The 27,151-nt window shown below is 37.5% G+C and overlaps 1 protein-coding gene across 2 annotated transcripts; it reads right to left on the bottom strand.

Annotated features, from left to right (window-relative positions):
- Positions 1–1,616: 1,616 nt before the first annotated feature.
- Positions 1,617–24,413, bottom strand: arhgap20b (Rho GTPase activating protein 20b). 2 transcript variants are annotated; one of them, XM_048983524.1, is made up of 16 exons: positions 24,395–24,413; positions 23,408–23,529; positions 20,651–20,733; positions 17,695–17,862; positions 17,304–17,453; positions 17,104–17,145; positions 16,918–16,999; positions 16,718–16,795; positions 15,415–15,481; positions 11,104–11,286; positions 8,859–9,031; positions 8,107–8,268; positions 7,490–7,599; positions 7,205–7,394; positions 5,730–5,844; positions 1,617–5,638 (listed from the first exon to the last, which is right to left on the bottom strand). In XM_048983524.1, the coding sequence occupies exons 2-16, from the start codon at positions 23,516–23,518 to the stop codon at positions 3,939–3,941; spliced, it is 3,414 nt and encodes a 1,137-aa protein (XP_048839481.1). In that variant the 5' UTR covers positions 23,519–23,529; positions 24,395–24,413; the 3' UTR covers positions 1,617–3,938. The 2 variants fall into 2 exon arrangements, with proteins under 2 accessions (XP_048839481.1, XP_048839482.1); XM_048983525.1 differs by lacking the exon at positions 24,395–24,413 and having other exon boundaries at positions 17,695–17,835; positions 23,408–23,755.
- Positions 24,414–27,151: the final 2,738 nt, after the last annotated feature.

Genomic DNA, 27,151 nt, shown 5'->3' with positions numbered 1-27,151 from the left:
TACCTGATGAAGATTTACATGCAATTTCATTTCAAGATAAATTGCACCAAAATTACGCAAGGTGACAGCAATAGAAGGAAAGAGCAGCTGCAGAAGACAGTTGATCTTGTGAACACAGTAACTCTAAAAGTATTTAATAGATTGGTTTCAAACTTCCTAGGAACATTGCATAGATGATGATCTGGGGCCTATTTCATATCTAGACAAAATGCACCAAAACTGGAGCAGTGTCACTAAATGCCAGTTCATACTTCACTTTTCTGTGTATACTTTTGTTTCAAGGATTTCAAAATAATGTGGTATGCCTTATTACCATAATAAGTAACATCTAAGCTTTGACTAATAACTTAGAAACTGTTCGTAATTGTTTACCCATTTCACTGTGCTGCTTGTATCTGTGCTTGTTGCAATACATCTGCTCTCTCCTGGTCTGGTGGAATATCACTGCTGTATTCATGCACCAACCACGACCACCTGCATCCACAGTCAAATGTAGTATGAATACAAGTTGCAGCATGGATGACTGTCTCTAGTCTGAAAGCGCATGTGGAAACATGAAGTATGAACTAGGCTTTAGTGGTGTCACATGAAAGGATAGCCATAGACACTGATGTGGTAAACCAGAATACATAGAGACAAGTCACACAAAGCTTGGCCTCTTTGGGGAGATGGGGAGAGTGTGTACAGGGATTATAGATTGAAGGGGTTGGTGGGTGTTGAAAAAGTAGTGATTAAACGGGTGGAGGGGGTGATGAAATACGTTGCTGTTGTTTCCGACAGCATCTGGTTAATTTTGATATTAACATAAGTCCATAAAATTGCCACAAAGGAATTGTATTGGCAATTTGTGTTTATGAATTGACAGCCTCATTAGTGAGATTAGTTACTGTTCTGGAAAGGAAGTTAGGAGTATATGGCTGAACAAATAGAATAGAAATGTCTGTGTTTTTGCAGTATTTACAATACTTTTGTTTTTAAAAGAGTTATTTTGTTCAGGGCCTGATTGACAGCTATGTTGTAGCTGTTTGAAATATCACCATTTAAGAAATAGAGTGATTGTATTGTCTTAAATACTGTTGAGGCATTTTTCTCTCTTCTTGTTTATGGCAAATTATTTTCCAGTGTCTGTTTAGTGGGTGCACTCATCTGTATATTCTATACCAATAAATCGTAATGTTCAATTTCTTTTTCTAAATGTTGTTACAATTTACAGTCTTATATATCTAAATATACATTTGTTCAATACTTACTGCTCCTTGCCGAATTTTAAACATTTAATAGAAGAGATTGTTAAGGATATAAATGTCACCATTTTTGTAGTTATTCAGGATAGTAGTTGATATAATGTAAATGCTTATATTCAAAAACGAATGAAGGAAGAACAAAGTTTCTTGGCAGCAGGCATCCTTAAAAAAACTGAAATCTGAAAACAGGGTCTGCAAAGCGGCTTATAGATTTGTATTCATTTATTCTGTGTTTGACTAAAGCACAAATGTAACAATGTTCACAAATGTTTTTCAAAAATTTAGCATATAGTTTGATGATTTTATGTGTTTTTCGCTGTACTGGATACAGTTTTGTAATGAGTTTAACAGAATCTTCATAACAAATGGAGAAACTTTTCAGCGTGAGTACATTTATTTTTGAATAATACAATTAGTAACAGAACATTAGAGGAGCTTTGAACACAGAGATGGTGACAAGCTACACAAAATTAAAAAGGAGTCACCTTACAATGTATGGAGTCTCCTTAAGTGCTTTGGTAGCCTACATATGGTTTGTTTGAACACATGCTTTTAAAATCACATATCGGGATGTCATTGCTGCAGCACAAAATGTATGATATACACTAAATAATGACAAATTAATCTTACTAATATTAATAATTATATTATAGTTATATACTTTTAAATTAATTAAAAAAAATTGTGATTAGTCCTCCCTATCAGAAGGTCAAGTCTTTATTTTGTATAAAAAATTGACATTATCCACATAATTCAGGCATTCCTAAAATAAGAAATAGAGTGATTGTATTGTCTTAAATAGTGTTGAGGCATTATTCTCTCTTCTTGTTTATGGCAAATTATATTCCAGTGTCTGTTTAGTGGGTGCACTCATCTGTATGTTCCATACCAATACATCTTAATGTTCAATTTCTTTTTCTAAATGTTGTTACAATTTACAGTCTTATATATCTAAATATACATTTGTTCAGTACTTACTGCTCCTTGCCAAATTTAAAACATTTAATAGAAGAGGTTGTTAAGGATATAAATTATGTATACATGCATATTAATATTGCATACATTTTTTGGCATATATATAATACAGAAAAAAAATGTAATTACACTATATACTTGTTTCATGCACAATTTTTTAAAGAAGAAATCTCATTGAACAAAACAATATATACAAAGGAATTTTGTTTCAATCAATTAAAGAGAATTTATTACTACTGTATTTTTCAAAATATTAGTATCTTTGATATCACATTTCATTATTATTATATTCTTGTATTTGCAGTACAAAAATAATTATATTTGTACAGCATACTTTTGCAAAAAATAGAAATTCTAAGAATGTCCAATTAGGGTCAAAGTCTTTTTTTGTACATTTCATTTAATACACAAAAAAATATATTTAGTTAAAACATTTTCCAATAATAAACTATGTTTTCCATTAAAGTTCATTAAAGTAATTATGAGGTTTTAAAATATTTTTTCAATAAAAATAATTAATCTCTCATTCAGACTAAACAGGCAATCTTTAATAGAATCCGCGATTCTGTGCTCTTAAAAGGGTGGTTTTTCATCCCATTGCAGGTGGGTATGTGCAGAATTTCAGCATTCTGCAACACCGCTTAAATGTTTTGCTTTTGATACGGCCAAAATTCAACTAACATTGTTGACATTCAGTATACTGCACTGGAAAAAATTGAGACCACTCAAATTATTTCTCAAAAAATCTGCTCAATTAAACCCTGGTTTAATCCTAGTTCTGCTGGCGGAAGGCTACACCGTGCGGCAGGCTGTTTCCAGCCTCAAAGTTTCTAAGACAGCAGTACAGAAGAATAAGGTGAAGCAGGAGACGCTGGGAATGACCAAATCCCAGCCAGGTAGAGGGTGAAAGCAACTTTCTAATGCCAGAGATGACCGTCAACTTATCCGACAGTCTCTCATTAATCAGAGGATGACCTCAAGTGACCTTCAAACGGAATGGGAAACATTAAGTGGTGTGAGGAACACTGCTAAGATAAGTTTGTATCAGGTTCCTAGAAACAAGAAGACCTATAAAGCAGGAAAGGAACCCTTCATCAGTGCGGAGTAGGAAAGAGTTGGAAAAAAAATGTATATTTTACACATAGATTGGTAAATGAGAGAAACTGAACATTCTGCTGTGGTCTCTTCCATTTTTTCCATGGCTGCATAGTGATGAGTTTGAAAGTGAGCACTGCACAACTCTGCACACGACTAGGACCAAATGCAGATGCCAAGAAAATTATCAAAAAGTCATACCGTGGTGCTACCTGTGATGCCTGACCCGTCCGCTCCTCATGTGTGCCACGCCCCCTGATTACCCACATGTGCTTCCCCGATTGTTTCCAGCCCCATCTGATTATGTTGCCCTGCTTTAATGTATTTAAGTCCTGGTCTCCCCTGTTTCCGTGTCTGTCATTGATGTTACTGGTCTTAGTGGATGTCCGTGTGTCCAATTAAACCCTCGTTTGCCCCATTTTCTGCCTGCCTGCCTGTTTCTGATCACTTGCTCTGCCTGAGCGATCTTCCGTCCTGCACGCCCGTGACACTACCCATATATAGTACCTATTTTTCCACAATATTATATTCACAAAGTGCAGTTTATTCAGGATAATTAATTGTCATAAAACTAATTTGATGCTATAAATCAATGTTAGAATCAATTAGAAATGTGTTATTACACTAAAAATCGTCTCCATTGTTCAATTTTAAAACATCTTCGTCAGCTGCATCCAAAAGACTTTTACTTTGATATTCCAATTTACTTTTATGCAGTCCCCTTTCTGGCCCTTTAACATCTGACTGGCAGTTCTTATTGTCAGTGTGACTGAAGTACTCCTTGACAGTGCTTTTTACAGCTGCTGGAAGCTTTATTCTAATTGTGTGCTTTATTGTATGGCTGGCCTTAGTGAAAGTTTTGGATGGACCTGATATGGAAGTACAGCTCTCAGATGAGGTTCCTGGCAACGTACCATTTGTGGTGTTTGGGTTTTCGGGCTGCTTGGTTGAAACAGACTGTAGAATTAAAGGAGGTTGTTGGCCATACAACACAGCCTGGGATTCCTGGTCCTCGACAGTCTCACTTACTATTCCTTTTAAGTCTGGAGAGTCTGTAGAGGCATTAGACAATTTCACTGAAAATCTGTTTTCTTCAACTGCTTGAGAAGTTTGATTTTTCACTGATAACTTGTTGGAATTTATGTAGAGAGTGATTTTCGTCTGCTTGATGTTATCCACATTAAGATTTTCAGGCTTCATGGACTGAATGTGTTTCATGCATGTTTCTTGGCTCTGCACCTTTGAAACTTCTTGAGAACCGTCAGGTTCTTCATTCATATACATTTTTGTAGACATCTCAGGCACCTGTACCTGTGTTATCTGTAAATATGTGGTGTCCCCCTCATCTTCATTAGTTTCATAGTTGAGATCCTGGCCAGTCTTATCTCTGGTAGCTTTCAGACTGTTATTGACAGATTGAGGTTCACTTTGACTTTCCTTCACATTTTTAATATGAATTGTGTTGTGGGATTCCCTTCCAGAGGGTTTTTTTTCTTCATCCTGCTCATCGCACTTGGTATACCAGTCAAATGACAAGCTATGGTCTCTGGCCATTGGCCTTTTCAATGTCCAGTCCATGGGGAACTTTTTAGGAGGTTCAGGTGTTAGTGGTTGCCACCTTGCAGATGTTCCGAACATAAAATCTAGGGAGGAGACATCACTGGGTGTGAAAACTGTGTCTGAGCAATATGAGAAGGCACTATCTAAAGAGCTCAAAGAAGATGCCGATGGTGAGGTGGCTGTGGAAGACAGGCTGGAGAAACTCGACATATTGGGTGAGGTGAGTCTAAGCTGTTGGTCTTTGAACTTTGACGGAATCTGGGGTGATCTCCAAAGCATATGCTTGGGCTGATTGCTCATTCTGGGACTTAAGTCATCAGTGGGTCCTGATGTTTCCTCCAGGTGCAGCTTACTCATGTACTGTGAACAGCTTGCCTGGCCGCGCCTAAGAGTCGCATCGTAGCTTGACTGGCGAATGACAGTAGTATGAGAGTGAAGGAAGTTCTGTGAGCTCTGGCAAACGCTGGGTTCAGATGAGCATCGACCACGAGATGACTGGATGCCCTGGCCTTCAACTGGAGAGTAGACATTGGAGCAAATAGGCATATCATCCAGATCCATACAGCAGACATTGTCCTCTGTCCAGTACTGAGATTTGAAAATGTCCATTTCATCCAGAAGACTCCACATCTCCTTCTCTTCTTTCACAATGTCATTTTTCAATGGCAGGAACCATGTATCCGTATTAAAACTGTGAAGTCCTTTCGGTCTTTCCTGCTCCGAATCAAATTCATCTGAAGAGTAATGCTGTGGGGAATAATCACCTAGAACACAGAAAGGAAACATACCATTACTGTAAGAAAAATGTTTGCGCAAACCAATTAATATCAATGAATATAATAATTTGGAACTTACCTAAAGCATCCTCCAAATTTTCTTGACTTCCATGTATATTTGTGAACACAGATTCAATGTCATGGCCAAATATGGTGTTGGTATTCTCAATCAATAGTTGTACAAGACTGGCAACCTACAAAATAATGTTAAGAAAAAGCTCTCAGTTGTAACTATGATTCCATCTGATTAGTAAATACATTTGAATAAATATTATATCACAAGTTCATCCTTAAGGTAAAATGTAATTGGTGTTAAAAATTACTGAGGCAGATATATGTATATATGTAAGCTTTCCATTTTTCTTAGGCCATTTGTGTGTTAAAAAACGTAAATGAATTGGACAGAAAAGTCATAAATTAGTTACAATATATTTCTCGGACTCCCTGCAACCCAGTAGGATAAACGGTTTGGAAAATGGATGGATGGATGGATATTTCTCGGAACTGTGAGAATGGCACTCTGAATTTGAAAATCTATTTTGTTTGTAATCCCATATACATTATGAATTGAAAAAAAAAACATTTTGCAAAGTGCTTGCATACACATCTTATATCAATTTAATAAATCCCCAGCTGATAAAATTATTTTTTATTGTTTGCTAACAGAATTTTTTGCATTTCTGTATTTTTGGCAGAATTGTTTTAAACTTATTAGATATAAATTCATAAGATAGAAACATGGATCTTTATAAGATCAAACAAGCAAAAGAAATACAGTCTGCATATTTTTATGTACAGCAGTTGCAACAGAATGTAATTAATGATAACAAATGGTAGAAAACGCTGTGATAAACACTGGTATTTGGCCGAAGTTTCATTTTGTATTGATGGCCTATTGAAAATGTTGATATTCAACGTGGGGAATATAATGAATGTTGGCAGTCATGTTTTCATTACAGAATGTGGCTGCTAACTGCCAAGTCTCCACAAATTACTTTACTGGGACCAATTCCTGTTTCGTGGGTTTATTAACTCAGTTGATCCATGTTGTCAAAACACATAACATGAAAGCAATGGTGGGAGAATTCATGCATCTGTGAAAAACGAGAGAGAAACCATTTTCTGGAGGAAGCATTTGTAATGGATTCAGCATAATATCCTTAACATAGACAGCCTGGGGGTGGCATGATGGTGCAGTGGTTAGCACTGTTGCCTCACGCCTCTGGGACCCGGGTTCAAGTCTCCACCTGGGTCACATGTGTGTGGAGTTTGCATGTTCTCCCCATGTTGTCGTGAGGTTTCCTCCAGGTACTCCAGTTTCCCCCCCACAGTCCAAAACCATGCTGAGACTAATTGGACTTGCTAAATTGCCCGTAGGTGTGCATGTGTGAGTGAATGGTGTGTGAGTGTGCCCTGCGATGGGCTGGCCCCCCATCCTGGGTTGTTCCCTGCCTCATGCCCATTGCTTCCAGGATAGGCTCCGGACCCCCCGCGACCCAGTAGGATAAGCGGTTTGGAAAATGGATGGATGGACACCCTGGTGTTTTGTGGCACCTTTTTGGTTGACTTGTTTTCTTGCTCAGGATCTGCAGTCACAGGCAACCATAGCATATTTGGGGCGATGCAGAGTGCTAGATTACAAGCATTCATTTGATTCTCCTCTGAGTTCTCCTGTATGTGATAAAGGAGGCAAAAGAGATGCTGCAGAAGAAAGGTGTTGGCTTCAGGGAGCTGGTTCAGCAACCTGTTGAAGAAGAGGATGAAACATTGATCATTTCTTTTACAACAGCTCTCCAGAGTGTGACACTATCCAAGGACAAAATGCCATTTAATCCTCACCCTTTTATTGTCTTGATCTGTTCATCATGACCATCAATATCCAGGACTTCCATCCACTTTTCATACAACTCTGTGGAAAGAACGCTACCGGGCACATTGCGGAGAAAATCCTATAAATTCCAGAAATAATAATTAAACTAGATCGTGCGGGCTATTTTTCAGCAACAATTATAATCTTTTAATTACTTAAATCGCAACCAAACAACAGAGTTGGGTAATTCAGGTCCAGAGAGTATAAGTCCAGACCAAGATTTTATTTCAACCAACTAGTTGAGCATAAAGAGTCACAGTCACAGAGTGTTCAACCGGTTGGTTGAAACAAAATCCCAGACTTGCCTTTTACTCTCTGGACCTGAATTACCCAACTCTGCCAAACAAGCAATGCAAGACATATTTCCCTTAAAAACTAAACTCTCTGACTTATATGACAGAATGTAGAATTTTCTGAAAAGAAGCAAATGATTATAAATAACAATTAGAGGCAACAAGAAACCCTGGATTGATATACGCGTATATGTGCTTGCAAATTTAAAATAAATATATTATTATACAGAGGTGAACGAACATTCTCCTTTTGATTAGGGTGACAATAAAGGCAGACTTTTGTAAAAGCTTACAGTGATAACAGATGCGACCACAAAAACCGACTCTGCCTCCAGCTGTACCACACTCCCAGAATTCAAACGCTCCTTCAGCTCTTTGCAAGTCTTCACATTGGCAGAACGTCTGAAAATTCCTTTTGTTCTTGGGCCCTCTTGGTAAAGGAGGATTAGCATGTCCTAAAAATGAAACATTTAAACAGAACACCATTAACCTGAGTGTAGAATGCTGGGAATACTGATCTTAATACTGAATATTTCATATAACACTGTTCCACATATTTTCATTTAATATTTTCTGTTTGTCTAGGTAGGCGAGGAATAATTTCTTTGGAGAGACACAGGAATTATTTTAAACTGTGTTTGATGAAGATCTGAAGAATTTCATCACAAATTGTTGAGGTTTTCAAATATACGCAGCGCTATGACATAACTTTGTTCACGTAACTATAGCACGTTAACAGCATCTGACGATTTCTGAGTAATTATCCACATTAGCCATTCATAGTTTCTCTCTACACCTTATTGTGAAGTTGTGCTCTGTGAATTTCATGTGAGATTGCTGAGTCTAACCTAAGTTTATCGTGTTTATTTTTTACCCAAAGACATTAATGGCCTGACATTTTCACCTTAAAGAGTTCACCTATTTCCTAAGTAAGGGGAAACTTACATATTTAAAGAATCTTTAATCATTCTAGTAACAGATATCTGACTGATATGAATATATAGGACATTGATTATTACGTATACAGTTGGAGGTGACTTCTCACCAGTATAGGTTTAGGAAGGTTTCCATTGTGACAGATGGATGGTAATGAATGACCGAATAACTTTCTGGGTGCAGTTGATAAGTGAGATTCACCACCGCACCAGCTGCTATTTCCTTTTCTCAAAGCCCAGTCGATGAGAGACTTTTTCTTTCCAATGTGTTTCTGAAAGATTTCTTTAAAAAAAACAAAGAATTTCCTGAACATTATTAAAACCATAAAGAAAATGTAAAGATTGACATGGAACAACATAACCACACAATTTAATAAAGGACATTAACTGCAACACTGGTTGCTACATTACACCTCGTAATCCGTGCAATTATTTAGTCAATCAATCACGTCGCAACAGTGCAGTGCATAAAATTATGCAGATACAGCTCAAAAGCTTCAGTTAATGTTCACATCAAGCAGCAGAATGAGGAAAAATGTCATCTCAGTGATTTTGACCATGGCATGACTGCTGGTGCCGGACAGGCGGGTTGGAGTATTTCTGTAACTGACCAGAAATCTTTAAGGAGAAAAGAAGTTACTCTTAAAAACGTAAAACCTGGTTGTCTATGGGGAGTGTGCATACCCTTTTATAACTGAGGATGTGTTTATATTTAGAGTTAGAATACACCTCCAATCAACTAAAATGACTTTGAGTGACATATAAATTTCAACTGCCCCTAAAGGATTTTCCTGATGTTGTCTTTGTTGCATCCTATTGCAAAAGCCATGGTCTGCAAAGAACTTTCAGAGCAGGAACAGGATCTTTGTTCTTTATTGATCGGTATAGATCTGAGAGGGGTAACAAAGAATGTCCAAGGCATTAGCTACACCATGCAGCACAGTGAGGACAGTCATCAACAAGTGAAGAAAATACGGCACAACAGCGACGCTACAAAGAACAGGAAGTCCCTCCAAAATGAATGAGAATGGCAAGAACAGAACTGGTCAGGGAGGCTATCAAGAGGCCTACAGCAACATTACAGAAGCTTCAGAAATCTCCGGCAAGTAAATGCCTGCATTTCACAACAATATCAGCCATTAGAGGGGAGGGTAGCAAGATTGAAGCCTTTATTCATGTAAGCAAAAACATCCAAACCTGAATAAAGATACATCCAGGCTCAGAACACCATGGGGAAAAATGTGCTATGGTCTGCCAAGACCAGGTTGAATTTTTGGCCAAAATTCCAGAAGGTATGTTTGGCAGAAGAACAGCACAGCGCATCACCAAAAGAACACCATACCCACAGAGAAGAATGGTGCTGATAGCATCATGCTTTGGTTCTGCTTTTCTTTAGCCAGAACTAGGGCTTTCGCCAAAGTTTTATGATTAGCCTTAAATTCCTATTGATTTTGGCACAAAACCTTCAGGCATCTGCTAGAAAGTAGCCTTCAGCATGACAGCAACCCAAAGCATATGTCCAAATGAACAAAGGCATGACTTAACCAACAGAAGATCAATGCTTTGGAGTGGCCCAGCCAGAGCCCAGATCTGAATCGAACCAGAAATGTGTTGGGTGACCTGAAGAGGGATATACACAGGAGATGCCCTCACAATTGGAGGAATCTAAAACATTTTTGCAAGGAAGAGTGGGAAAGTATTGGGCAGTCAAGATGTGCGCAGCTGATAGACTCTTACTCAAAAAGAGCAAGTGCTGTAATAGAATCAAATGTTACTTCAACAAAGTATTAGTTCAGAGTTGTGCACACTTATGCAACCGGGATCTTGTAAATATTTTTTTTTCACCTAAAAGGTTTCTATTTTGTCACACAACTGAAGTGGAAAAAAGTTCTCACATGATTTATTTTGGTTTCATTTTTTTACATCACAAAAAACTGCCATTTCAACTGGAGTATGTAGACTCTTTACATCCACCGCATAGTACTTTAGCGTGAAATTGACATAATTGCAGGAAGGGAAATTGTGACGATTATGTTCATGGGACTTACTGTACTAGCATGACAGGAAGTTGTTACCCATCTAATTTCTAAACTAACTACATGGCTAGAGGGAGGAAATGCAAACTCCACACACATAAGCAAGCCATAAAGCGAACCAAACCCTGCAAGTATGAAGACTGCAATGATACTGAATACACTATCAAGTCACTCTTGCAAACACATTACACATATATAACAGTTTGTGAAAAAAAAATCCAGTTTACAAATTATATTAGACTGCGGTGACAAGTTACAAGTGATTAATGTTAGAAACGTAATTGCAAATCAAATTTTTTTGACAATAAAATTCATGTACCTGGAACACTGCTTTGGGACTGATTATGTATGGATTTTCTCCATCTAAGGACGAACTGGACCTGTTGTTCCTTGGGTAGTTGCTCTATGATCACGTCATAGGTTAGGATGTTGTCAGTTGAGTGGGGTTGATCCACATGATTTCGTAAGCAGTTCATGATTATGCTGAAGGGGTACTCATGACCTGAAAAATTAAGACATTGGGTAGGCATTGCAGCAAAGTTAAATTCCATATTGAGCCACAATGGTTTATATTCAGAAAACTATATACTGTATAAATTATAATTTTTGCATGATAAATAATTTCTATTCTCTTAACGTTGGATACACAAGCATTAATGGTCAGACCTTTCTTGCTTACAAACATAACCTGTAAAATTAAATATTTTTAATTATACATTATAAAACCATTAAAGTGGCATATATAAAACATAATATTTCATAATATTCTGATGCATACCACTAGCACTCAGCTATATCAGACATTATTTTGCCTTTAATTATTTTCAGCTCCCTGAATATTCACTTGTTTCATATTTGCCAGGAGTTTATGATTTGATATTTGAAAGCCAAAGGAAGTCAATACCTGCATAATGAGAATAAAGGTAAAAACATGATCCAAAACAATTGATTTCTGTTTGATGTGTTTTGTATTTTATTATTTATGCATGTAGGCCTGTGCACTGCCTTCCAAATTGTTAGGCATGTGACATATCAGCACCCCTCTCTGCAAAATATAATCACATTGTGATGCTTTTGTTGCTTGGACTTTTTTCATGCCTCTTTATATAAAGCATGTCAATCACAATAATTGTCATAATTTAATCTTCAAGATCTTAATTAAAGTGAATCCCACAATGTTGTTGTTCCACATTCCACAAGTCACAATTCTCATTAAATATGGGAAGGAAGAAAGATCTTTTTGTAGCTTAAAAGTCTGAAATAGTGCAATGTCTTAGACATAAAGACATAAAAACTGACACATTACGAAAGCTGCGGTACAGCCCCAATCATAAGGAAAAGTACAAATTGGTGCTCGTTTTATTGACAGTGTAGTGGAATAATGTACATGTGTATAAGTACAAGTAAAAGAATAAAACTGATCCCTATGGAAATATCTCATTGGTTCCTTGTGTGCTACTTTGCGAGTGATGTGTTGGTGGCCACTGCTCAAAACCAACTGCTAATCCCTGCCACTAAATCCTGCACAAGAACACTGTTAAGCATAGAATAGTTACCAATTAGGCAATTGTCCAGGTCAAGAGGTTCCACTAGCCTTCACACCAAGGTGGAATCACATGCTAAGCCCAGAAATTTTGCACAAACATTCAATATTTGGCCAATTGAGTCACCCCAGAAATTTAGCACAGACACTCAGTTTTTGGCCAATTGAGTCACCCCAGAAATTTAGCACAGGCACTCAGTTTTTGGCCAATTGAATCACCCCAGAAATTTAGCACAGACACTCAGTTTTTGGCCAGTTGTGTCACCCCAGAAATTTAGCACAGGTACTCCGTATTTGGCCAATTGAGTCACCCCAGAAATTTAGCACAGGCACTCAGTTTTTGGCCAATTGAGTCACCCCAGAAATTTAGCATAGACACTCAGTATTTGGCCAGTTGTGTCACCCCAGAAATTTAGCACAGACACTCAGTTTTTGGCCAGTTGAGTCACCCCAGAAATTTAGCACAGGCACTCAGTTTTTGCCGAATTGAGTCACCCCAGAAATTTAGCACAGACACTCAGTTTTTGGCCAATTGAGTCACCCCAGAAATTTAGCACAGGCACTCAGTTTTTGGCCAATTGAGTCACCCCAGAAATTTAGCACAGACACTCAGTTTTTGGCCAGTTGTGTCGCCCCAGAAATTTAGCACAGACACTCAGTTTTTGGCCAGTTGTGTCACCCCAGAAATTTAGTACAGACACTGTTTTTGGCCAATTGAGTCACCCCAGAAATTTAGTACAGGCACTCAGTATTTGGCCAATTGAGTCACCCCAGAAATTTAGCACAGGCACTCAGTTTTTGGCCAATTGAGTCACCCCAGAAATTTAGCACAGACACTCAGTTTTTGGCCAATTGAGTCACCCCAGAAATTTAGCACAGGCACTCAGTTTTTGGCCAATTGAGTCACCCCAGAAATTTAGCACAGACACTCAGTTTTTGGCCAGTTGTGTCACCCCAGAAATTTAGTACAGACACTGTTTTTGGCCAATTGAGTCACCCCAGAAATTTAGCACAGACACTCAGTATTTGGCCAATTGAGTCACCCCAGAAATTTAGCATAGACACTCAGTATTTGGCCAATTGAGTCACCCCAGAAATTTAGCACAGGCACTCAGTATTTGGGCAATTGAGTCACCCCAGAAATTTAGCATAGGCACTCAGTATTTGGCCAATTGAGTCACCCCAGAAATTTAGCACAGGCACTCAGTATTTGGGCAATTGAGTCACCCCAGAAATTTAGCACAGGGACTCAGTATTTGGCCAATTGAGTCACCCCAGAAATTTAGCACAGGCACTCAGTTTTTGGCCAATTGAGTCACCCCAGAAATTTAGCATAGACACTCAGTATTTGGCCAATTGAGTCACCCCAGAAATTTAGCACAGGCACTCAGTATTTGGCCAATTGAGTCACCCCAGAAATTTAGCACAGGCACTCAGTATTTGGGCAATTGAGTCACCCCAGAAATTTAGCACAGGGACTCAGTATTTGGCCAATTGAGTCACCCCAGAAATTTAGCACAGGCACTCAGTTTTTGGCCAATTGAGTCACCCCAGAAATTTAGCATAGACACTCAGTATTTGGCCAATTGAGTCACCCCAGAAATTTAGCACAGGCACTCAGTATTTGGCCAATTGAGTCACCCCAGAAATTTAGCACAGGCACTCAGTATTTGGGCAATTGAGTCACCCCAGAAATTTAGCACAGGCACTCCGTATTTGGCCAATTGAGTCACCCCAGAAATTTAGCATAGACACTCAGTATTGGGCCAATTGAGTCACCCCAGAAATTTAGCACAGACACTCAGTATTTGGCTAATTGAGTCACCCTCGACTTGCACATTAAAGCTGTGCTGCCGTTTATGGTTTCTGTACATCTGTGAATTTTCAACAGGAGCCTTGATGGCAACATGTGTTCAGTCAGTGGCACGGAGGACATTTGGGAAGCCAGCCACCCAATAAAACTTTCCCTTTATTCTTCTCCTTTGTTCTTGTGCATTGGGAAAATTAGTGGGGCAACATTGCCTGGGCAAACTGTGTCAAGGACCTTGATACAGAAGACTGGGAAATGTGCACCACATTACCAGCCACCTCTGAAAAGTTCCAGTTTCCAGGATGGACAAAGCACTTGTTATTTTCATGAGGCCTGGCAAGGAATTTGGGTGGTTGCTATGTCTAGACCGTTGTTCAGACAGGAGTTGGCAGAGAAAGATTAGCACTTCATGGGCCTCCGGAATACATGCGATGCATTCTTTGACCGTCAGTTGTAGTACATCAAGACAGGTGGAATATTCTTGGTTGGCTCCGTCTTTTCACCCTTCTCTGTCTGTTATACTCTCACAGCAGTGCAATTATATGCAGCACAAGCAATGCAGCTCAGGATTGTGAGGACACACTATTTCCTTTTAACCTATTTGTAATTGAAATTTGTAATCAACCAGTAATCAACCATCCATCCATCCATTTTCCAAACCGCTTATCCTACTGGGTCGCGGGGGGTCCAGAGCCTATCCCGGAAGCAATGGGCGCGAGGCAGGGAACAATCCAGGATGGGGGGGTCAGCCCATCGCAGCAGTAATCAACCAGCTTATTGTAATCAACCAGTCATTTAGCCTAACTAACTTGCCCGCTAGGCAAGTTGATAAGGCAGATATAACCTGTGTTGAATCTAGCCTAAACTTAATATATTTTGCATATTCTTTTGTGTATACAATTGTGTTATTTACATGCATTTTAGATTTTAACACTAGATATACTGTATAATGAACGAAAAGTGTTATTTTGCTACATGTTAGACTTTATAAAAAATGCAATACTGAGTTTGCCCAGTGCGTGGTTGGAGATGCTCTTAAAAGTGCTTAAGTCTGTATTATAATCTGGAATCATTGTATTTTAGTTTGTTTCTGAATATAGAAAACGGTTTTTATGATCAGGTACAGTTGCTTCTGTTTACATCAACATTCAAAAAGCAATATTATTTTATCATGTTGACAATAAAAAGTAACTAAATAGAGGGATCTGTTTATAGAATACAAAGAATAAACCAAAGGCGGCATGGAACTTTGTGCATATTCTGTCGTGTTTTCTCACCGATAAGTGGATATGGAGCTTCCTCTCTCCCAGAAATGACCCAGAGACAGTAGTCAACAGATCTGCCCTGTGGGGAAAGGAAAATGACATTTCAGGAAGGGAGGCAACAGAAAGCAAATCTTTAAAAACCAGCAAAACAAACAAACATATAAATAAATTAAATGAATAAACAGGAAATTAGAACACTGGTTATCTGTTTTGTCCCAGTCAACATATTTAGTATTATTATTATCCATCCATTTTCGGAAACCACTTATCCTGCTCAGGGTTGCAGGGGGTCTGGAGCCTATGCCAGAGGCTATGTGCATAAGGCAGAGAACAACCCAGGATGGGGCACCAACCCATCGCAGGGCACACTCACACAGCATTCACTCACACAGCATTCACTCACACAGCATTCAGGCACACCTACAGACAATTTGGTAACTCCAATTAGTCTCAGCATGTCTTTGGACTGTGAGGGGAAGCCAGAGTACCTGGAGGAAACCCCAAGACGACATGGGGAGAACATGCGAACTCCACACACAAGGACCTGGGCAGAGACTTGAACGCTGATCTCAGAGGTGTGAGGCAACAGTGCTTATCACTGCACCATCATGCCACTATATTATTATTATTAATAATAATAATTTGTTGCTTCTGTTTACATCAACAGATATAATAACAACAATAATAATTATTATTATTAGTAGTAGTCTTCTTCTTATTATTATTATTATTAATAATAATAATAAGACTACTACTACTAATAATAATAATTATTGTTGTTATTATATCTGTTGATGTAAACAGAAGCAACAATACCTGATAATAAAAACAGTTTTATATATTCACAAACAAACATAAATACAATGTTCCAAATTAATATGCAGACTGTACTTTTGGAACATGCAATACGCTATAAATGACTCAGAAATAATAATAATATTAATAATAATAATATTATTTTCATTTAATAACTTTCTACCATATCTTTTAAATTAAAATGGAAAAATTAAGTGAGCAATTCAAAATAATAAAAAAATAATCCTTTTTGTTGGTTTAAACTGACCTGTGCTGCACATCATAAATGAGTTTTGTAGCTTTGTATGTGAACAATAATGTCAAATACTGACATTTTACAAACAAAAAAAGCTCTCTTATGTGCAATCATTTTTAAAATTTATTTTTGAACATTTTCATAACTGGGAGTCCAGCAGTCAAAATATGAATTATTTAAAACCTCAGATTTGTAAATTGTTGCACAAAAATCACATCTTTCTATTTAATACAAAACTGAAACACAGTGGTACTTCTAACTTACTGGCATTCCAAGCTGTTTAGTTGAGATGCTTATCACTTTCTCAGTAGTATCCATATTGCTGATAAGTACAGTGGTTGTCTAAATGGAATTTTAAAACAACAGCATTAAATCGTACATAATTGCACTACAATTCCTATAAGTTACACATGGTTGAAGTTTAATAACACATTGACAATGAAAAAATACAGAAGTTCCCTTACAGATGGACTGTTTCCTGAGAACAACATGATTTTTATAGCAATTTTATTGGGATGCTCTTCTGGTTTTAATCTATTGATGTGCCTAAAGGAAGAAATAATGGTAAGTGAAAGCTATATGAGTTTAAAATGCATTATGTCATTTAGTAATCATTGCAGATTTAAGCTCATTGGAATATAAATTCTTACCATTGTAAAGCTGAAAGCCACTTCTCTTTTGTGTTGTTTGATCTGAATGAAATGGAGAGTGTCATGCTATTGTATAAAACATTTCAAAATATCAAAATATTTGTAGTCGGGATAAATATGAAATTTCATGACTGTCCTCTATCAGGTGCAAGAGAAATGTGTTTGTTTCTTTCTCAGAAAGCGATCAGGGAATTCCGTACCTGAAGGAGACCACGCAGTTGGTGGTGGGCCAGCCAATTACAAAGGAGTTTTTAGAACTCAATTTCCTCCCGGTAACTTCATGCACACAAGAGGCAATCCACATTTCACACAGCTCTAACTGCTGTTTCACCTTCAAACTAGCTGAAGACCTAAATCGAAAAACAATTACACATAGAATGAACTGACTTTGTGAGTAAGGAATATGCTGTTAGTGCCTTAACAGTTTTATTTGAATAGTTATGCATGGTGTAAAGTTCATCTGTGAGTATAAAATCATCCATTTTGATTTATCAGACTCAGTTTTTTTTTTGTAATAATACATATAAATACTACGATTGAACAAGAATACAAAGGGAATAAATTATTGTCTGAGGGCTGATCATGACTCACTTTGATTTGGCAATAATTAATGTGTCCGTGAAGAGGAATAGATGCCTTTCTTGGGTCTGAAGCCCCATAGTAATTCGAATGCAATCATCCATGATGAACATTCTGCTCTGGGTTGAGAAGTTCTGAATAAGACTGTTTCTGCTAGAATATAAAATTATGGCATTATTCCTGTGGCAAAGAAAGAAATGCACAAAGATTCATGTTAATTCCATCTAAAGAGAGACCAAAAGTAATATGAAACCAGGTAAACCATTGCTTACGATATACTACACGCATGTATCTTGGAGTCATTAAAGTGAAGTCGGTAAGAGACCAGTCATCTTTATTCTAATTGCACACATACCTTTGCAAATTTATTTATTATGTCTTTAATTATTTATTTGTTTAGTTATTTATGTATGCAGCATCACAATACTCTGGTTTTCTTTTGGGATATTTTATTTGTGTACTGTGTACTTTTAAAACCTATTTACACTACATTTGCTTTGTGAGCACTATGTGCACGTCTTTGTGCCTGTTTCACACTAAATGTATGTTCATTTAGTTAATTATCCTTTTATTCTCATGAAGTTGGGATGTACAAATGTGGCTAAAAGTCAATACATTACTTACAACAGGTCATCAATCAAAAACAAACGGTCTATGGAATATGGATCATTGAATATGCAATAAGTTCTATCAGTTATCAGTGGATGGGTACCAATACATTTGATACATTTTTATCTGTTTTTGCGCATATCTGGATGCACTGTTGCAGTGCCATGCAGTTAACCACAGATGACATTTGCTCTTGTGTTCCAAAACCAGCAGGTCTGGGTCAAGTGGAATTTCAGGCCTTTCAATGAATCAGGTGTCAGGTGGAAAATGTAATGTCACCACATAGATGTATCATGGCAGATTAGATTAGAATAAATTAGAAGCATACTTCTGTCATTCTGTCATACTTTGGTCATTTCGAATGAATCACGTGGTTTTTGCATTGTCATAGTCTTAATGTGTTAAAACTTATCATTTTGAAAATGGACAATGTGGAACCACAGGTCTAAGCAGGAATTTATTTAGAACCTTTAATATCTTTAATGAAGGGCAAGCAAAAAAACCTACTGTCATTTATGTTTAATTATTTTAAACAGGTTCAAGATTCAAGATTTTTATTTAGTCACATGCGCAACTGTATAGTACAATGAAATGTTATTGTAGCAAAACAGTTCAGCCACTATGCATAAACATATAGAAAGTATAAGGGAAAATTGAAGATATATCATATATAGAGAATCAAAAAGGTTTCTAAGGATTTAAGCTGTCATCTGTCACTTTTTGAAAATGTTCAAATTTTCAAGTTTTACCATCCTGTGCCAGATATTATTTTTTGTTGTTGCTATAATATCAAGTGTCCATGTAAAACCCTACAGGCTAAAAGTCTGATACCAAAGCCAGAGATTATTTTTTTTGACCTTTGCTAACGGAGTGAAGTACAGCAACTTAATTTCTCACTTTTTTTGTACAAGCTGAGTTAAGATGGCACAACACTTAAATTCCAGGCCCATATTTCACAGTCATTGTTTAGATTCGCACCTCTGATTATTTTGTTGCTGTTACCATGATGAAACAGCTCCGAGGCCAAATAAAGTCAGGAATTTGATCACAAAGGCAACAGTGCAGGCCTTTGTATCATGCTGCACAACATCCAGTGGAGACATTGAGCTTGAACAGTGCTCAGTTAGGGGGATAAAGTATCCAAGGCTTAACCCAAACCAAAGCTTGGGGGCAGCATAAACGTTAGTAGTCTGTCACCAATGTAAAAACATTTGTGATAGGATAAAGTATGGCACTCACTTGATCTCTCTGTATGACCATATTTGCTGTACTTAAGGTTGCTTTCTGACTTTCTTATGTCCCTGTTTTCTTAAGTGAATCATGGCAAGATCCATATGAGCAACTCAAAGTAAGCTGTGTATCGCTATGCATAACAGTATAGCGTATTGCTGTATTAATAAAAATATTAGCTAGTAAGATGCAGTCATGCAGTGTCAGGTGTATGATAAGTTATGGATTTTAATAAGAATGAACATTATGTAATTGTGGTGCAATTCACGTCATGCAAGATTTTAATTATATTTATTTAGCCGGGGAACTGAGAAAGGCCACGAAATATCAATATTTTTATACCGTTTTCTAGATTTTTATTATTTAATTATTTGGACAATTTAGCAATTCAACTTGACTGCAATGTGCTTGTGAACTTTGAACACCCCACAATGACACAGGAAGAACAAACATACCTTCACATGTGGGCCTGGGGGGTGGGGTGTGTGTTGTGGGGGGGGGGGGGGGGGGGGGGTTTGGGATATGGGAACTCAAGCCCTGGTCCCAGAGGTGGGAGACAACAGTGTTAATCGCCGTGCCGCCCAGCTAATTGGCTCCATTATCACCAATGAACGTCCGTTTTCTTCAGATCTCAAGATAATTATTCCATTATCCTGAGAAAATGGTATGAAAAATGATATTTCATGGCCTTTCTTGATATCCATAGTTTAGTAACATTGTGTGCTTAATTTATTGATGCTGAGAAGGAAATGGTCTCCGTGTATAACACTGATAAAATGGTTTGAGTCTTCAACTTTTTGCCTTAGGGGACATCAGAATGACCAATTTATTTTGGTTTCATTATAATAGACATAATGGAAGAACATTCATGGCACCCAAATAATTCAATAAAAATAAACGATACAAACTTTCCTATGGGCATTGTAATGGTAATAACGGTGGTATTTATACTTCAAGTTTATGATTATATAAGAAAACTCACAGAGTATTATGTAAGAGTACTCACAGTGTATCGTTATGTAAGAATACTCAAAAGAATCGCAATTTTGTGTTGAGTGTGCGGTAACATAGAAAGTAAATTAAGGGACACATGGATTAATATATCGAGTTTCATGCAGGGATAGCTAACCTGTTTTGAGTTCGCGGTTTGCTCAGTGCCTTTGTGATTGCAGAGGACGCAGAGTGTCTTCGCAGCATAGCTGTTTTCATTTTCTGAAAATAAACACAGCGAGTAGAAGATTTAATGAATTTTCTCTGAAGTACAGCTATGATGGTTTCTGTGTAAATCAGTAATCATTGTAATCAGTCATTAGGCTTACAGAAAAATGCTAATTTCTTGTTACAGTAAAAAATGTCAAAATGCTGATTTTGATCAAATTCATACATCATGCTGCAATATATAAATACATTGCTGACTAAATCTCATAATGCTTGTTTTACTTTTAAATGATTTTAGGATGAAAACCTGCGGGATCAAAGGCATCGATAGCCCTTTATATTTACTATATTTGATTAAATGTTCAGCTTCTCTGGGCATGACGTTTCACATTGTCCAAATAAGAAAAGATTATTCAGAGATTAACTACTTTACAGTATAGATGTGTCTATGTATCTGCTCTCATGAACAAAAAAATGAAAGATTAATATAAGCAGTCTCTGAGACTGATATTTCATTTGCGTTTTAGGGAGAAACACTTAAATAATAAAAAATAAATTATGGAAAGAACATGACGCAGTTACAAAGCATGAAGTGTTTTCAAGAAAAGATGAGTAACGAATGAGAAAAAAGCACAAAGAATCCTGATTAAAAATGAGAAAATATGATAAAAAAAATATAAATGTTAAGGAACAAGTTTATAGCATTTACATGGTGGTTTATTAATGTTAGGCAGACAATGCTTTTTCCATCAATCCATCTTCCATCCACTTATGTGGAGGAGGGTCAGACTGGAGCGTATCCAAGGCAGCACTGAAATGAAATGCCCAACCTGCCACAGGGCACATATAGACTCTCACAGCCAGACATTATGGGCACTTATTAACTTATTATTACTTACTTATTATGCCGACAAGCCCGAGTACATGTTTCTGATTGCAAAACGCAGGAAATGCTTAGTTTGATTAGCATTTTTATACAGTTGAGAGTTATAAAAACTCTTCCACCGCACTACATCAGGTTGGTTGGTAAGTACGTGTTTGACGACTTTGAGAATGTAATCTCATTATGTTATGCTTTCATATCGAGTTGTTTATGGAGATCAATGAAGAGCGACATCCCAGGCGTCTTCAACCTGACACCGTTCTGGTCTAGTAAAATAAATTACAGATTTTTCAGTTACACCATTTTTTTTAAAGCCCCCGCTATTTGCATCTGTAAAGGAATAGAAACGACTGAAGTGCTTAAATGTGTCCTGCCTCCACTGCCAGCCCATCATCACCCCTCCAGCCCGAGAAAGAAAAGTTTTACGGTCCATGAAATTTTCGCACAACATCAGCCAGTCTGTGGTCTTCAAAAAGCTAGGGAACCCCTCTTTGTACCCTGCAATGCCCACATGCTTTTAGTTAAAAATATATCAAAATAGCTACAGTTATTTTCAAAAATTCCAATTGAGTAATGTATATTTAGAGTAGTTATTGTGATGTTGAGATGTAGGAGGACCCCAGGTTCTAGAAGACCATGCAGAGAAAACTGTTGATTTTGAACATTTGTTTACATTGGTTCACTCTCCTGGGTTACTGAGAAACATCTTAACTTTTGGCCAAATTTCAACTGTATTGTACTTTATATAGCTGCAAGTACATGAATGATTTTTAATTTACTCTATAGTAGCAACAAAGCAATTAACATTTTTTTTTTTATAAAAGTAAGCATTAATACGGTACTTTTTATTTGTCAACCAGCACTTTGTGAAATCAGAAAATTGCCACCAAAATTTTTAGCATAGACAATTTATTAGTTAACCATCCATCCATCCATCTATCTATCCATCCATTCAGCATCCATCCATTCATAACTGCTCATCCAGTACATGGTTGTTGTGATGACCACTAACCATTTTACATGCTTTCCAGGCATATATGAAATTATTTATAACTGCAGGGTCTTATTTTGCATTTTTGTGGCTCTGTTAACATATTTTCAGTTTTTCATGTATATTTACATAAAGATAACTTTGATTTTGAATTAAACATGCAACACACTCAACTGTTGTGCTTACTTTCTGCTCCACAGTAAACATTCACACAGAATAACAGCTTTGTGCCTTTACAGTGTCACAATGTTAAATTCAGCAGGAGCTGAATGCAGCAGTGTGCTACTTTTATAATTACTAAATTAGTTTCAATACATGATAAACACAACCTAGAGATAAATCTTACAGTAAGGTAGTCCACAGTATAAAAGCTATTAAAAACAAAGAAAGACACATACAGTATAGGCAATCAGCTTGTGATTGAACAGCTTTGTACAGTTGCCCATTTTGTTCACATTGCCCACTATTATGTGCATTGCCTTAGTCATTTTATGACATTTCCAGTCCATAATGCTTTAAATTATATAAAGTCTATATGATTCATAGTAATGAGTATTAATATAATATGTATGTATTTTACTATAATAAGTGATGTCTTATAGTACTCATTAAACACAATAAATCAAGGAAACAGTATTAATGATAACTTCTGGAGTGTCTCTGAGAAAGAATATGAACTCCTTTGGGCAACACTGTTTGAAAATAAGATAAGGTGAGAAGAGATTCTCAAGACCTTTACGATTACAGGGAATTCAATGCCTTATGTTATAGAGGTACTGCAATTTAATCTGAAACAAATCTATGCCCAGCGTTTGTTGCTCGCTGGTATTCGACTGGTGAGGTTATAAACTTGCCTTCTCTTTTTCCCGCAGCCCAGATTTCACCTCAGCGCCATCTCCTCTCAAGCTGGAGGTACTTTTCTGTTGAAGGGTCATCTTAAACCCAGGTGACGAATCCCAAACCATTTGGCATTTCACTTTAAAAAATGTAGAGAACAAAGATCAAGAGAAACGAAAGAAAAGCTTCTCATTTTCATCTAAACACAAAGAAAGGTCACCAGCAGTTATTCTCCTAGATAAAGACACTCAAATAGTGAAATAATGTAAAAGTGGTCTATTCTTTAGTTCCAATAGTCCCAGTGTGCGCAGAAAATTTAAGATCCAGCCAAGCCTTGCTTTGGTTGCTTCCTCAGCCCAGAGCTTTGCAGGGGACTGAACCGAGTTCCAAACTCATTGCCTAAATAAGGACATACCACTCGTTTGTCTGCCCACTGGAGTCTCCTGTGACTTTCAACAAAGGGAGACTCAAATTACAGCACATTATGATGCTCCAATATCCTGCAGTCTCAGTCACTCCACCATATTACTACTGGACTGGAGCGCATCAATATATATATATATATAGCTGTTATAAAACCAACATCTTATTTTTCTTGAATTATATAGTAGTTTATCTGGAATATTATAACTTTAAAGTATTTATAGGTACATCCAATATTAGTAATTCACAAAGGATAATATTGGTGTATGATATTGATTTTTGAACAAAGTATTGTAATTCACAGCGGAACTACTAAATCTAGACAGTTTATTGTGTAAAACAGGAGCAGATATTATTTAAGCAGCTTTGAAACAACCAGACTAAATAAAAAACACGACAGCACGAAGTATATCATCATATTAGACAGAAAGTAACTCAAACATTCAACTTTTCTTTAATCGGAGTATAAATTCCTTGTTGCTTGAATATTTTGACCGTGACCAGGAGCGGGCGGCTGTGCATGTGACGTCATCCAAGGGAGACGCAGAGTGAGTGCAGCTGTTTCCTAATTCGGCAATTACCTCTATAGGTATAACAAGCACTGTGTCTTAATGAAACAGCCTGGTCAGCTTGTGCAGGGGTTCAGCGGAAAGGTCCTCCATGGTTGCACGAACACTAAGCATAAACAAAAAATGACTATCTCCGAAATAACTCGAAACTAACAGAAGTTTAATGGCATCCTTTATTGTTTATTCCACAGAAATCAGATTCTGCTTTTAATTATTGATTCAGTTGAACGTTTTAGACAATAAAACAAAGGAAAATGGCACGGACAAAAAAGATGGTGCCCTTAATTTAATATTTTGTGCCACCAGCTTTTGCAGCAATATCTGTACTTCACCACGAGATGCCTGCATTTGCCAGCAGGTAGTTTGGCCCACTCTTCCTGAGCAAACTGCTCAAGCTGTCTCAGGTTTGAAGGGTGGAATCTCCGCACTGCACTTTTCAGATCTTTCCAAGGATGTTCAAAAGTTAAATACGCTTAAGATCTGAGCTTATAGAGTGCCATTTAAGAATAATCCAATGTTTTTTTTCCACAGCCATTTTTGAGAGCTTTTAGCTGTATGTTTTGGGTCATTATCCTATTGGAGGACCCATGACCTGCGACTGAGGCTGAGCTTCCTGACACTGGGCAGTACATTTCACTCCAAGATGCCTTGGAAGTCTTGAGACTTCATTGTGTCCTGCACAGATTCAAAGATCTCCGTGCTAAATACAGCAAAGCAGACCCAAAACAAAACCGAGCCCCTCCATGTCTCACAGTAGGTATGGGGTTCTTTTCTTTTAAAGTTTTCCTTCTGTAAACACAGAGCTGATGTGACTGGCCAAAAAGGTCCAGTTTTGTCTCATCAGTCCAAAGAACATTCACCCAGAAATTTCTGGGCTAGTTACCATGTATTTTGGCAAATTCCACTCTAGCTTTTTTATGTCTTTCTGTCAATAGTGGAGCCCCCCTGGGTCTTATTCCATGGAACCCAATATTGTTTAAAATGCAACGTAGGGTTCGGTCAGAAGGTGACGTACCTTAACCTTGGAGCTCAGCTTGAATGGTTTTGGATGGTTTCTTGGCTCTTTTTCTATCCTTCTGACCAACCTGGGGTTGCATTTCCTCTTGCGTCCACATCCTGGGAGGTTGCCTACAGTCCCATGAACCTTATACTTTTTAATAATATTGGCAGCTGAGGTCACAGGAACATGAAGCTGCTCGGAGATGGTCTTATAGTCTTTTCCTTTAACACTGTTATCTATAATCTTCTTTCTGAGCTCCTCAGACAGCTCTGTCCTTTGCTGTCTCTGGTCCATGGTCAGTGTGGTGCACACAATGATACCAAACAACACAGTAGCATGTTCTTCCCCTTTAAACAGGCTGCATGGCTGATAAAAAGCTTAAAGTCATCTGTGATGCTAATTAAAATTAAAGACTTAGTTTGAAACATGATTATAATGCAAGGATAAATAGTCTCAAATCTGTCCATACTATTTTAGCATATCTTTGTAAAATAAACAACAAATCATTTCTTTTAACAATTTTATTGGTTTACTCTATCACATACTAAAGGCATACAGGTGTACATTAGACAACTGCTTTTAATTGAATCACTTTTCAGGAGAAATGAAGCATTGATTCATTCCCCTGTAAGGGTACCAACAAAATCCCAGTATAATTCCAGAGCTATTTATTTCCTTGTCAGTTTTTTTCTGCTAGATCCACTAATAACCTTCAATAAATACACAAGGATTCTGCTGTGGGACACATGTGGTTGTTTTGCTGCTAGTGATATGTTTCAATCAGTTAGGTAACTGTCTAGCTAACTAACTACCAAACTATAATTAGGTGAAGAATTTCTTGCTGATAGTATAACCAACGTAAAATCATCATGACTTGCTATATGCATCATCACATATTACTGTGCCTTTTCAAACGCCTGTCCAGCATACTTCACATGGGTTTCCAGCTTCAAGGAGGCAAGTTATTAGCTAGCGTGCAAGGCCACTGTGGAACCATCCATTAAATGATACCCTTACAAACCACATAAATCAATGCTTCTTTAATGAATGTCTTGATTGACAGGCCTATGAGGCGGCCGGTGGAAGGCCAGGCTGGATGTCGGACTACACTGTCCTACAGGTCGCAGTGAGACATAGGTGGCATTTCAAGACAAACTGAATACCGGTCGTGAGTGTGGTTTCCGGTGAGCAAAAAATAAGGCTATGTTCAGCTGCGACTTCTATTTGTTTCCAAGTTAAATACATTTCCTTTGTATTTTGCAGGTGACATTCCCTCCTTTTGCCCCTTTAGTTGTCCCTTAGTTACCCTTCTGCTTTGTCTTTAGTAGATCGTTAGTATTTAGTTGGTTTCCTCTTGGTTTTGTTACTTCCTATATATTTCTTTGTTCCATATTTTTGGTTGGATTGTCATTGTGTTTTAAGGTGTCCTTGTAGCATTTGTCTTGGATTTTGCTTTTATATTTTTCTGCGCCTTCGAAGTAAATTTTACCTGTGTCTCAGGTTCAGGTTGAATGTGGGTAGAGTGTCACATGGGACTTCTACTGTAGCACCTGATCACCTGTGTGTGTGTGTGTGTGTGGTTGGGTATGTATTATATTGTAGGGACCATATGTCTTAACAGTGTTGTTAAAAACCTGTTATTTTAGCCTTGCGGGGACATTTTTTTGGTCCCCATAAATATCTGTGAATGCAAATCAAAAACTAAAAATGCCAGAAGTCTTGCATTCTGTTTGGTTACTTCTGGTTAAGGTTAGGGCTGGGTGGGGGTT

Source organism: Brienomyrus brachyistius, chromosome 18 (genome assembly GCF_023856365.1).
Source record: "Brienomyrus brachyistius isolate T26 chromosome 18, BBRACH_0.4, whole genome shotgun sequence".
Taxonomy (NCBI): Eukaryota; Metazoa; Chordata; class Actinopteri; order Osteoglossiformes; family Mormyridae; genus Brienomyrus; species Brienomyrus brachyistius.
This window is presented reverse-complemented; position numbering and strand designations above follow the sequence as displayed.